General features: G+C 40.6%; 1 protein-coding gene across 10 annotated transcripts in view; it reads right to left on the bottom strand.

Moving 5' to 3' along the window:
• stxbp5l (syntaxin binding protein 5L) overlaps window positions 1–14,029 on the bottom strand; it is a 63,936-nt gene that overhangs the window by 31,352 nt on the left and 18,555 nt on the right. For all 10 annotated transcript variants that reach the window (XM_049727614.2, XM_049727612.2, XM_049727615.2 and 7 more), the window contains 3 exons: window positions 5,722–5,803; window positions 4,127–4,227; window positions 1,123–1,257 (listed from right to left, as the gene is read on the bottom strand). In XM_049727614.2, coding sequence (XP_049583571.1) covers window positions 1,123–1,257; window positions 4,127–4,227; window positions 5,722–5,803 — 318 coding nt within the window. The remainder of the gene's footprint in view (window positions 1–1,122; window positions 1,258–4,126; window positions 4,228–5,721; window positions 5,804–14,029) is intronic.

Genomic DNA, 14,029 nt, shown 5'->3' with positions numbered 1-14,029 from the left:
GAAGCCCATTAAAAAAGGTCGCGTTAGCAATGCTGCGCTTCTGTATAAGACCGTTTGCATTCTTTTGTACTGAGCTTTTGTCAAAATAAAACATATTTTTATTAATTTCTCAATTACACGGGTTAAATGTAAAGCGTTCCCTTGCTACCACAAAATGGCAGCAAAGCACTTTTTTTCTGTTATACAACGCTGGGGTCAGACAATAATCGAGAATAGAAAAAAAAAAAGAAAAAGCAGCATATTTTTGTGTTGATATTCTGAGGTAAATGTCCCATCCTGGTTAATAGAATTGCTCATTCTCTGAGCACATTTGGTAGGGTTTGCAATCCATATTCAATTCAAACAATAGAAGCACAGTGCTATATTAATATGGATTTTTAACTACATTAAGAATTGATGCATCTTAGAAAGGTTTTTTTTCCCCGCACGCAAAAAAAAAAAATCAATCAAACTTATTCCATATTTCAGAACACAACTGCACTGTGAATAATGGTTAAGTCGACACAACCTTCATTCATTTTTTCAGAGAGCCCGCAGATGTAAGAAATATCTCATCTGTCTTGACTCCCAAACGTAAAGTTGGCATCTGAGACCTTTGCTAAGAGTCTTCCCACACAAACAAACACACAAACACTCATGCGCAGTGTTATGACTGCTCACTGTCATTTAGGATGTCACAAGAGAACAAGATGTCTCGGTGTGGAATTGGCGAGTGACTGACATGCTAGCAGGGAGCTTGTCAGTGTAACACCGGGGAGTGTGACGTGGGAGGGTGACATTTTGGAAAGAAAAAAAACAAAAAACACTTATCAGAAACATAAAAGCCACAGTGGCGTAAATGGTGGAGATATATAACATCAATCTGCAGCTTAACAAACTGAAGATCAGAGTTCAGTTCTACTTTTTACTGTGTGCTCATTTGAAATGCAAAATCATTTGCGATAAAAGTTGTCCTAATCAGTGAGGCCACAGTGACCCTGACCTACAACTGTCTCTATGATGAATACCTAATCGAGCAGAGCATTTTGTTTTTTCCTCTCATGATTAGGCTAGCCAGGTTGAACCCACATGATTATTCTTTCTTTTCCTGTCTCCCGCAGCCTCTGAAGTTTCATTACTCACAATTCGATGGCTTTGTTCCACATGATGACGTATCCGGATAAAATGAAGGACTCGATGTTGACGATGTGTGTGTTCCCGCGCTCCGTCCCCACATAAAGCCATTTACTCTGAAAGGGAAGGTGGCAAAATGTGATCCTGAAGAACAAGAAAGAAAATGGGGAGGAAAAAAAAAGGTTAGAATATGCATACCAAATTGTGTGTTTGAATATGTGTTTTTTTTTTGTTTTTTTTTTTAGACTTTGCCTTGAATCAGCCCCCAATGACTTTGCAGTGTGGACCAGTGATGGAGCTCAGATTTTTTTTTCTTGGGGGGTGGAGGAGCGAGGAGGGGTCAATGAGGGGTTGCGCAAAACAAAACATTTTTACAAACCTCAGAAATTGTTACGATAACATTAACAGTCACCAAGAACAGAACAAAGAAAGATGGTAAACATCTGTTGACTGACAGCTAGCATAGTGGTGACATTGGAATATCATGTCACAACAATCTCAAATTTAATCAAATGAGGTTTAATAATTGCTCTTATCCATGGCAGCCATGCCGTGACTCATTCACGGAATCATGAGCCAACTCATCTTGAAATTTTCATTTAATACTTGGCAGAAATGCCCAACATCTTTTTCCCCACGGGTTAGGCTGCCTATCATATATCATTGCCTCCACGCAGCTTTTTTTTTTTTTTTTTACAACCACATATTCCTCCGTATACCCTAATAAAAAAATTCTCAGCCAGAGTAAATAGTTGATCAAAGAGCCATTCGATACCATTGCCAGGAAAAGAAACCTGGCTGTTTTTTATTTAATTTATGCCCTGAATCACAAACATTATTTTACGTTGTGTAACTTGAAGTATAAAATTAAATCACAACGGTAGCCAATCACGAAGCTCGCTGAAGCACAGACACAAATAGAAACCGTCAACATTATAGAAAGAAAGAAAAAAAACAAAGGTTCTTACAGTTGCGCACAGAAGCATGTGCACGGTTTTAATAATGGCCAATTATATTATGATGTGAAATTCCTTAGGAGTGACAGCAACAAGAAAGTGACTGACAGCTTTCACAACACAATTGTCTCCATCGTCTCCAATGATTCATGCATTATTCCCAGGGAGATTCTGAGTGGGGGTGTTCAAAGCTTTTGTTTCTGTAGGTTGAGCCTGGAGACACGGAGTTAAATAGTAAGTCGCCACCTTTGAAGGATGAGTCACGATGTTCTCTTTTTTTTTTTTGCCTTTTGTCTTTGAGCATGATTCACTGCTCAACTGCCGAGAGCTGCACAGGCCTCCTACCACATGGCACCACGCGGTACAATCTTGTTTAGAGATCAGAACACAATTGCAAACCTTCTCTTCTGTGTGTTTGTGTGGGCATGTGCGTAGCACAGATTGGATGTTTATCTACGAATTAGGAACAGAAAAAAAAAATCTTGTTTTAACAATGAGTATAGAAACATCACTTTCTTCTTAAAGTCTCGAGACACAACGCGTTATCGCTTAAATTTGGAGAGGGTTGCTTTTGAGATATTGGGCTGCATGGGTTCCACAGCATTTCAAAAACATGCTCAGGGAGTAACAGAATACATGGACCAGTGTTACATATTTAGTATACAAAAAAATTAACTTTATTCTGCCATGGACACTGCCAGAGCTGGGGGGGTCGCAGAGGCACTGCCCCCTTCCTGAAAATGTTTATCAGGGTAATCTGACCCCCTTGGCCACAAAGATAAAGGTCTCGCTCCACCACTGGCTACAAATAGAGAATAAAATTTGCCTAAGTGAATTCTTGCTATACTTTGTGAAAATAGGAAATATTTGCAGGGTTACAATTTTAATGCATTTTAGATTTTTTGTTGGGAATTCCTGCACAAGTGCCCTGCAGGCTCATCAAGGACGAATACCCACAGTTGAATTCCTACATTACAGTTCTTGTAATGCTTTTCAGGTGATGCTTAACATCCTAAACTTGTCTTTGACTATTTGATACAAAAAATACAAAGTACATAAACTATGATGGAGTAGGAATATCAGCGCTGGGTCACACCTCCATCTCCTGTGGGCTCAGCAATTTAGACATTCCTCTTAGCCAGTCATTTATTTTTATTATAACCCTTCAGTACTTTCTGTGCTACTCTGTAGCACTCTCTGGTCAAGGTGGATGCACGTTTAGCCACTAGGCTATTTTTCATGTCGTGATTGCCAAGTGGTTTGCTCATGGTACAGTGTAGAAATAGCCATTTATCATGTGTGCCAGTGATGCGGTCTACGAGGTTGCAGGGAGTAAGAGTCTATCTCCGCTGACATCGGCTGGGAGGCGGGGTCACCCTGGACGGCTCACTAGTCATTCACAGGTTACCTCGCTTCTCGCCCAATGTCAGCCGAGGACAGGCCTCACGTGGCACAACACGGGTGAAGGGGAAAAGATGATGGGTAAAAGGATGCCATTTAAAGTTGCTCTTTGGGGGGAAAAAAGTTGATATTCAGTATGAAAGATTATTGTGTATTGAAGAGAAAAATGAAAATGTTGCAAGCATTCTTATCTCGACTATGAGGTATTCAAACAAGGCTGATAAGAAATGTGGAAAATGGTGTGGTGAATTGTATTTGTGGCAGAAAAGACCTGCTCCATTGTGAACCACCGCAGACTTTGGAGACATCCATTTTCTGTTTTGGAGTTTACTTTTTCTGTTTTCAAAAGCAGCATTGCTATATAAAAGCAATTGTTTGCCATTAAAGTTTAATGATAGGAAAAAAAAGTGAATGTGCTGTTTCTCAACACCCCAGCAATGGTTATTTTCTGGAAACAAAAAGATTAAACTACACTTCCTTTTTAAACATCATGTGAAATTTGATCCATTTAAAAGTAAATGCGGGTAAGGATATGTTGCCTGAATCCATTTGTCCTCATTAGTGTTGTCGGTTGGCTGGAACCAATCACAGCTAATGTGAGAGGCAGGGTACATCCTGGACTGGTTGCTTTTGTGTGCCTAAATAGAGGTGCTCACCTTTCTCTGTTGAACTTGAGTGAATGCAGAATAGCCGGTCGTCTCTGACGAAGATTCCACAAGTGTAATGTGTCATCTGCGCAAGCTGTGACTAAGGCCCCCTGCAAATAATAACAAATAATCTTCAGCAAATAATCAAGTTTAGAATCAAATATAGGCACTTATCCGGAAAAACTTCCAAGTGGGGTCAAACCGTACTTTAAGTGGACATATTTGTCAATCCATCTACTATCTCTTTTTTTAAATTAGTCAGGGTTGCAGAAGTTGTTCTCAAAAAACAATAACTGCAGCACTCAAGCAAAAGATAATAACAACCTATGAAAAATGTAAGATGCTCGACCCTTGTTGGAGGCATAACAAATTGTATTTAGAGCAAAATTCCCGTGGTGAACCTCTTTGAAGACTCTTAAGATTGGAGCCCAAGGAAGAATTAATATTAGATTAAAAATGTAATCTTGGTATTAAAAAGTGTAAAGCAGTTTTTTTTTTCCCTCTCATTAATTTTGGTTTTCTATTAGCTGCTCACTGGCCACAGGCCACCGCAGCAGTCTTCACATGAAGTGTGTCGCAAATCGTTTTGTACATCAGCATCCGGGCTGTGATTTGAAAGAAAGAAGCAGCAATCCGGGCTGTGATTTGAAAGAAAGAAGTGGCTACTGAGGAAAAGAAGTGAATATGAGACAGCTGTATTTACACTGACCTCTATCATTTGAGCAAATAAATAAAACTAACCTGTGCACAACAGACCGATTATGAATTTGACACACCCCTCAGCATTTCCCAATCACTATTTTTAACTAAACCTTTTATGAAAAACATTTGCGACATATGCTGTTAACATTGGGGTAAACCAAAAAACATCCTTACTCTTTTCGATGTAATAATCATGCAGCAAAATAATACATTCAAAACGGGCAAACAAACAACATACCGGTAATTAGTCTAATAATATCCTGCGCAACACAACCTCTGAGCGTAATTGCAATTCTGCTTAATGTTTCTGCTTCTGAGCGAGAGCGAGCCGAGGAATTCATTTTCGGATGATTGACAACCCGCAGGGACGTTTGTGTGACGCAGAAGGTTGATGCTGTTAATCAACGGGGCCTTTTAAAAGTGGCCCCTTTTGTGCTAATAGATGAAGTCAATACTTCAAAGTGCATGTCAAGAGGAAACTCTGACAAAGCGACCATTAGCAGGGCGGCCACAGCCGACATACTTGAATGCAAGCGAGAGCACTGACATGCAGCAACGATGAGAACATCAATCACACCGTCGCCAATAACCCGACAAAAAAAAAAAAAAAAAAAAACTTACGGCATTTTTGTAATGTCTAGTCTTAGTTTTATTTTATTCAAACAATGATATTGTTACATATGTCTGTTTCCAAACAAGTTAAAAAGAGTAAGACACAAGATACCGGTATCGGAACCAATATCTTGAAAGAAGACTGGTACCAATACCTGGTACTCGTACTTATGAGTTTTTAGGAATAGTTTGACCGCACCAGCGACTGTATATTGGATTAATACTTCTTCAAAAACATCCAGTCATATTAGACAGGTGTCCCAATGCTTTGGTCACATAGTTTGTCTTACCTCATTGATAAGGAACTGAAGTTGAAGAACAGCTGCACCGCTCTCATGCTGACAAAAGCAGTCAACCCCAGGCCGTCCTAGTCTGATGACATCACAGAGTCAAGGAATTATAGGAATCTTCACAAAGGTTATGCAAAAAATAGCAATGCTTATGGGCAGATCTAATCCATCTATTACACGTTTCTTGCTAAGATCTGTAACCGCAATTGGTAACGGTCTTCCATTTTAACAATCTTTAGATGCAAAAGTTTACATCTGATTTGATAACTTACTCCCCATCAATTAATGAAATTTGGTTTCGCAGCCCGAAAAACAAAAACAAATCTACCACCCTGCATAGTTTCAATTTCTTTAGCAGCGCTAGCTGCACCACAAGCTACATCTTCCGTGAATTGTCAACGTCACGTCGAAAGGACGACTGGAGAAGATAAATGCACATTGATGTTTGATGATTACTCCTCTTCTCCCACCTCAGGGCATTCACGTTAGCGGTGAAGCATTCGTGCAAAGGAGGCCAGGAAGGAGCAATACCGGTACCGCACAGACCCCGTTGGCGGTCTCTCTGATTCAAGTAAACAGTGTTCAGTCTGTGGAGCTAATTCAATTATATTTTTTACGTGTTCATTCTCTGAAAAAAAAAGGGGCTTCTGATATATGGATGAGGAGCGTGAACTGAACAAAAATCAAACCGCACATCGGTGACAACAGCTTGTGTATACATTTGCTCACTTGTTTTGCATTACAAAAATGTGTTCAAAATGATACAGGACTTGGAAACTAAAGAATAAAAATGACCTTTCGAGATGAAAGGAAGGCTGATTTGCCTTTCTTTCTTTTTTTCAAAGTGAAACCCCTCTCCACCTCACTTGGTATGACGTCGACCCACAACATCATGCAAACAACTCAGGGCACCTGATTGTGTAATGTTTATGGGCTGCAATCACATATCGTTATTTTGAGAACAAAATGTGGAAAGCCGAATTAGCTTCAGTAAGCAATCAGGGAGCATTGCAGGCTACGGAGCTGAGATATATACCAATTTGTGTTATCATACTGGGACATAATTTGAAACGGCACTCCACCTTCACTTTACCAAGGCCAAATAATACAAATTTGAATAGGCAAACCTTCATAAATAGAATTCTGTCATTAGGATTAATGAATCATTCACTGGGAAAATGAGGAAACCTTTGTATGAGTTGGTTTCAAGGCTCTTAAGCACACAAGTATGATTAGCTCAACAATTTTGAGGGCAGCACGCCTCAAACTTAAGAGGTCACGGCTTTCATTCTCATCTCAGGCCCTCATTTGGATACCACTTGAACAATTTCAGTAATAAGACGGCACATGTTGCCAACTCAGTGATGGTGTAAATGCGCGTGTGAATGGTTGTCCATCTCTATATGCGCCTGGCAGTCGACTGACTGCTGAGTCAATGCTTGGCGCCAAGGGAGGGTGATGGTAGGACCAGAGCAGGGGTGTTGGAAAAGACTGCAGGGTGGTTGACAGTGTGTCTTCCAGAAAACCTGCTGACTCGGTTGGAGCTCAACCCCCAGGCCAGAAAGACATGCATAGATCTTTTTTTTTTTTTGTAAGGATTCCCACAGTTCGAGGCAGTTTCACTCCCGCGTATTCCCTAAGAAGTGGCAATCGAACAAAGGCTGTTGATGGCTGGAACGACTCCACCTTGTGAGTCATTGAGAAAGATAAAGCCGAATGTTTTTACATTTATCTTGGTTGAGATTCTTTGTGTCAGTTAAGACTGTTTCATTCTGTCTACCTCCTAACATTCCTTTTTGTAAGAAATTCTACAAAATTCTCAGGAGAACATGTTCAGTCGACAAATATAATTTGTTGAGACAACTCAACATTTATTCCGTATGTTGACTGTGGACTGACCGGAATGACCATTACTGATTCCAGTCACTTAAGGGTATAAAAGCCAGTGTGTGTGTGATTTCAATGGCTACAAGGGAGTGGACAGAAACAGATTTGAAATCATCAGTTTGTGTCAACATATATCACTTTACCCCCTGGCAGACCACTCGTAGCCCACATCACATTCAAATTCACATCACACTCGGGGCCACATCAAAACAACCGTGAGGCTGTCAGAACACAACGATGATGTGAAGGTGAACCGCCTACATTCTTACAAGAGATAAACACCACCGCATTGTTGCCAGTTAACTACATGGGGACCGTCTGCAGACATGCTACGGATAAATTGTTGATTATTTCGCTCGAGTTGTGGGCATCTCTCCCGTGAAAACAAAACAATTGACACCAAAATAAAAGCCAATTTTTTTTCGAGCGTGTAACCGGGGGAAAAAAGGCGTCTCTTCTGATTCTCTTGGAACAAAGTCCTATTTTTTATAAATCTGCTGCTTTAGTTTCATAGTCGCTTTGCAACTGTCACTTTATCTGTTAGCAGTTGATTTATTTCTATTCCCGAAAACCAAGTAATAAGCACATACAATATTATGAGTGACTTGGCTGTTGGTCATAGTGCAAAATACAGAAAGAGCAAATAATGAGTTTCCGCAGTGTATGAGCCAGAAGCAACACCCATCGACCTGAATTGAATTTGTACAAAAGTGGCTGATGTTCTTTGTTCCTTTTTGTTCAAAATGTTGACATATTTTCTTGCCAGAATGAAAAGGCATCCTTAATTACAGAGTCAATTTGTCACCACAGTTAGACTTATTACACAAGACAAACACAGCAATTCATCTTCAAATGTGCAGGTGCAAAAGAACAGTATGACAGATTCGTTTTTAATCACTCATGTAAACAACCCAGATCATTAGAACCAGGTTGCCACATACATACTTAACAATGTGAAAATTAACATGCTTAAAACTGCGCATTTGCAACCTCATAAATGCTAACAGGGTCTTTATCTCCCGACATTGATTTTTGCACCAGCTGAATATTTAGATTACATACAGCCAATGTTCTGCTTTTGTGGTCGAGCCATCTGGACTCTCGGTTATTTTCTGTGCATCTGGTTTATTCGGAGTGCCTGTCAATGAGTCATTCCGTCCCTCCAACAGGCTTCTGTGCTGTCAGCCGCCAATTTCCAGCCATCCTTTCACTATAAAGGGTCAACTTGTGTAATATTAACTTTGCTCTTAAAAAAAAAAAAAAAATCTGCATATTTCAGTTATTCAGGTCATGTTAATCTGAAAAAGGTGAATAGTGTCAAGCGGACTTCTCATCAGTTGTTTAAGTTGTTGCACTTTTAATGAAAAGGACCTCCATTTTGTCTTCCACAAACAAAAAGCACTCAAATATTCCGATCCACTGTAATTATCTGCTTTTTACAGCCCACGTCTGCGTTGCAAAATCATTTGCAATCAGCAGTAGAGTGAAGGTCGGGCAATTTAAATTAGAGTATCATCTCACAGCAGAGTGGATGTAGAACAAAAGGCGCGGAATGTGAAGTGAGCATGTACGTAGTTGATCATTGCTATTCGAGTGGCTGATAATGCGCTTGGATCGCATTTGCGCGTTGAAGTTTAGACAAAGCAAATTGAGAAAATAAAGTCTGATTATAAATGTCGCTCATTGTGACAGCTGTATATTAAAGCTTACGACTAAACGTGTCATCACATCCAGACAACATAACCACCCACAGCGATCTTCTCCCCTCCACTGATTTCTCACTCTCGCCAAAGCTCAGCCTTTAAGCTCCATCCATAACAACAGAGTCGGCATTAATTATTAAATCAATGCAAGAGCATTTCTAGCGCTCTTGTGAGGCAAGTCATGGCTTGTGCACTCTTTAAATCCGGTATTAGTAGTACTTATTATATGATTTATCCGCCAGTGTTTACATTACAACGCTTATATAACTTTATAGTCCAATCACAGATAAGCTATATTTAGAACAGGGTTCCTCATTTAGACTCTTCCCTGAAACTAACATACATGTTTTTGGAATGTGGGAGGAAATCATAGTACCCCACAAGGCATTAATTATTAACTTGGCATGAGACAGGTTTATACGTGAATCTCTCAAAGGAATTCTTCACAGTATCAATCCGGGTTCGCGCCACTGTGATCTGCTCTAGCCCGATACTTCAAGCTGATTGGGCGATGTGGCAACTTGTGCAGCTTGCTAAAATTTTGTTCTAACCAAGCACGGAAATCCTAATCACGAAGTTCAAGAAGCAGAAAGCTCTTTTCCCGCTAGAAATGCACAATGCGCTTCTCGCTGCTCTGCTTCCTTGAAACTGAGAACTCTGCGAGCACACAATTAAGTGCGTAATTAACCTGCAGATAGAATGTTCTAAGGGAATAAAATCGCTCCTTCAGACGTTGGCACGTCTGCAAAAGCAATCTTTGGAGACAGCCCGGATAAACCTACAAAACTGTGACCTCATTTGCTGTGATAAAAAGCAGCATTTAGAGCGGCGATGGATGGCAGACAATGTGAGCTGATTTTAAATGTGAAGGGTCAGCGTATTTCCCGTGGTTGTGTTAACACAAACCAAATTATTACTGATGACATTTTACAAACAGCTAGATCATAGTGTTATTTCTTTTCAAAATGCCACCTATAATTCACAAGATGACGTTATACATGAAGGATTTCGCGCTCTCAAGAGCCAACCAAAACAAATTACCTGTTGGTAGAAATGTAATTAGCAACTCAGGGGACTTCTAATTAGTAAAACAATAAGTCAAGTACAACGCCTACTTGAATAAGGACCGAACAGCCAATGAGTGATTTTTTTTTTTTTTTTTTTTTTTTTTTTTAAGAAGCAGACCTTAAGTGCAGCAGTCGATAGTCAGAGGAGCCGATGACAGTGCAGTTGGTGTTGTCTTTATCGAGCAAGGAGACAAATTTGGTTTAGAAGAATAGACAAAGGGCCTTTGCACACTTACAAGGGAGTGGAAATAACTAATTTCCTCTCACTAACTACCAATTAAAATATCCATCTATTTTCTATAGTACTTAGCACTCTTGAATATTTAGGTCGGCTTCAGCATTGGACAACTTTTGAGGCAAATCTAAATGTATTTCTGGTGCCGGTGTGACTAACACATTCGGATTTAAAGCGACGGTTTCTTCCTCCCAACATCATGGAGTGGAGATTACACTCTATTGATTGTTTGGGTTTCAAAGAGGCCTCTTCTGAGCCCATTTAGGATTAGCATTACTCAAAGGAAGACGGATGTTGTTTATTTGATGATTACTTAGTCATTTATAATCTTTTCAAACATGATATGCGACCTTCGCGTGAACTCTCGACCTTGAGAGACTCTCAACAAAGCCAACCTCAAGCAGACGGTGATGTTTTCTCTTCATACATATTCAAGAGGAAGCCCTGCGGAACTATCAGAGACGTTGGCCTTGGTTATCTAGCCCGAGCAATTTCATCTTAGCATGCACTTGTAACTTTCTCTGTGAGCAAATATAAAAAGCTCCACATTGTATTCACAAGGCTCGCAGAAATATTTGACGCATGGGTGTGTTGGTTGCGGCCTTTTAAACGGCAACACTGAGCTGTTTGTCAAGTACTGCGGTGACAAGTCCGGAAAGATTTTTCTGCTCCGGAGTATATGTGAGGCTAACAAAGAGAGCCAAGCCTTCCAGGATACATGCATTGCCACTCAATGAGCAGATTGGAGAAGCCCACCAAAATGCAATGCTCCGAAAACTGCGTCGCAGTCAAGAGCCAATAGCCTGGCTCTGTCACTTTGTCTAGATAAGGTGCCGTTTGACAACAGGAGATATTGATTCAGCTGCCTGCAGGCTTTCTATAGAAGCCAGCACCATCATTATGACCCATCGCCCTCCCTGCCTGTTTGCCTGCCTCAATGCCTTCCCATCAACAGAGAGACAATGTGTGGATAAATACAAATGGGAGGGGGGGGTGATGCTGAGGGTAGAATAGAGCAATGGCAATCATAAACATAATCAAATGATGGCGAATGAAAATAAGCAGATAACAGGATGGGTAGGGTAAGGCGGGAGAGATAAAACAGCAAGTTCAGGTTATGGTAAACTTCAAATGTAAAATGAGGAAGGAAAAACGACAGCAAGGAGTTTAAACAGAATTTACTAAATTATTATACTTTAAAAACGCATACGGTAAAGAAATACATGCATGGTTGTCTACATGTGTTGCAGCACCGCTTGTGTCCAGGCAGCCATTGCGAAACGGTAACGGCACTGCATAGATATTATAGAAACATTAAACCCTGGAAAACTCATTTTATAAATTGGATTATCCCTGCTCTCCGAGCAACTACGTATGTAAATGCTCTAATCAATTAGAATCTCATTTAGAACCAAATAATTACGCATACTAGAACCAATGTCTATGCCATGTATTTACTTTACACATTTCCAATAGTGACACGCTATTACTTGGCTCAACGCAACAAATTTCTTCAGGCATGTGCCCAAACATTGCGGTCCTCCCACGCAAACGTTCACCAACCAACCATGTGTAACAAGGTTGTATTAGAATCTCTCCACAGTCCTTACACTCTGCTCTCTGGCTCTAATACTCGTATTACCAAAGCACCTCAACATCAGAAGTCCAAAAGCTCGTACAGTGAAATGGTACAACGCAGTTCTTGGCTCACTTTTTAGCAAGCTACAGCAAAAAATACTGCAATGGCCCGGTAATTGCATTTCATCTCAAATCCAAACAGTTCATCTGTTTCTCCCTGACTGTATCCTCAAGGCACTTTTCTCCCCATTCTCTCACCATCTCTTCCATTGCGTCTTTGATTAAGTCCTTTAAAATTTGAAGTTTATGTCTCACAAACGGTGAGTCACGTTGTGGGAAGATAAATCAGCCCATTTCGGCAGAGCTGCCAAGAAGCGATCTCTCATCCCATCGTCAATCTCCTCTCATCTTCTCGTAGGCATCTCTGTGTTCATCCTTGCGTTCACGCACGTAACACCTCCACAAACACCTGCTTGCACGAGGAGGCGTGCATCCTCTTCAATGGTGTTCAACCGACTCTCTGCACATTTGAGCCTGAATATGACAGGCTTTGCATGTATGCATGAGCGTAAACATAGAGATGCAACGCCGAGCTTGTGATATTGGCCGTGTGTTAAAGCCTCTAAAAAGATGCCTGTGGCGATTAAGGGGACCACAGTTCACCTTAGAGAACAACACATCAAACGGAATGAAGATGCAAGGAAGCTGCAAGGAAATATATTATGAAAGGCCAATAGGGACATCATTCAGGATTAGCTCTCATATATGAAGGGGAAAAAAAGAATCAACAACAACATTTCAACAATTGAACTGGATGGGAGGGGGGGGCTGTCTAAAAATAACCTATCGCATTCACAGGGGAGAATAACATGAATGACATCACCTTTGTAAGTGTGAGAAGCGAAGGCAGTGGCAGTGAATGCAGCGCTCCTAATAGCTCATTATGTTGCAGATGGCTCTGCCGATAAGATAGGTCATGACTTTGCTTCCAGATGTTCGAGCGGCTGCCGAGACCCGTGAAACAGAAGTGTCAATCAAAATTGACTTTTGAAATGTACAGTGCCTTAAGTATATGACAAAAATTCTTTCATACATATTTCAACCTCTAAAATAATATTGAAGTGAAAGGAGGAGCATCGGTAGTTGATACCCACAAAAACATTTGGATGGAAATATTCAAAATTTTGCTGTATTCCCTACTGAGGAGAAGCATGCATTTATCACCTCCAATGCATTCATTCAACAGTCAATTTCCATTTAGAGTGAATTGGCACACACTTTGAGCATAGTTCCTCTCTGTGTGCATCAACACCTGGAGTTCACTCACCCCAGCTCCCCCCTCCCAAACTGTTTCATTTCCACATTGTGCATGTTCACAACCCTGTAGTATCTTCTTATCCAGCTCTAGAATCAGCTTCTCGCGCCATTTTCCTTTCCGTCTCTCATCAGCTTTCAGGGACCCAACAGATAAAATAGTAACCTACTGTATCACACAAACACCAGAAGAAAAAGACGGGAAAAATAGCGGCAATTGTGTTCTCATCTCTACTCCCTGTGTCTGGCTCGGGGGGGGTACTGACGAAAAATAGATGTGGTATTAAGTCTCGGAAGTCTTGTTTTTATGAAGCATTGCCAGCATGACTTCTGGTATGAATATGTTTTACTGGGAGTCTCACGGCGGGAGAGCACATATACTTGCGTGACATTAAGGGAATACAAGTGGCTCTCTTTTTCTCTGGCTTTTGGATTATATGAGGATAGCCCCATATACAGAAAAAATATTACACAAATACGCCAAGACTACTTCACATATGAAATGACCTCACAAACACTCACCA

Source organism: Syngnathus scovelli, chromosome 8 (genome assembly GCF_024217435.2).
Source record: "Syngnathus scovelli strain Florida chromosome 8, RoL_Ssco_1.2, whole genome shotgun sequence".
NCBI lineage: Eukaryota > Metazoa > Chordata > Actinopteri > Syngnathiformes > Syngnathidae > Syngnathus > Syngnathus scovelli.
This window is presented reverse-complemented; position numbering and strand designations above follow the sequence as displayed.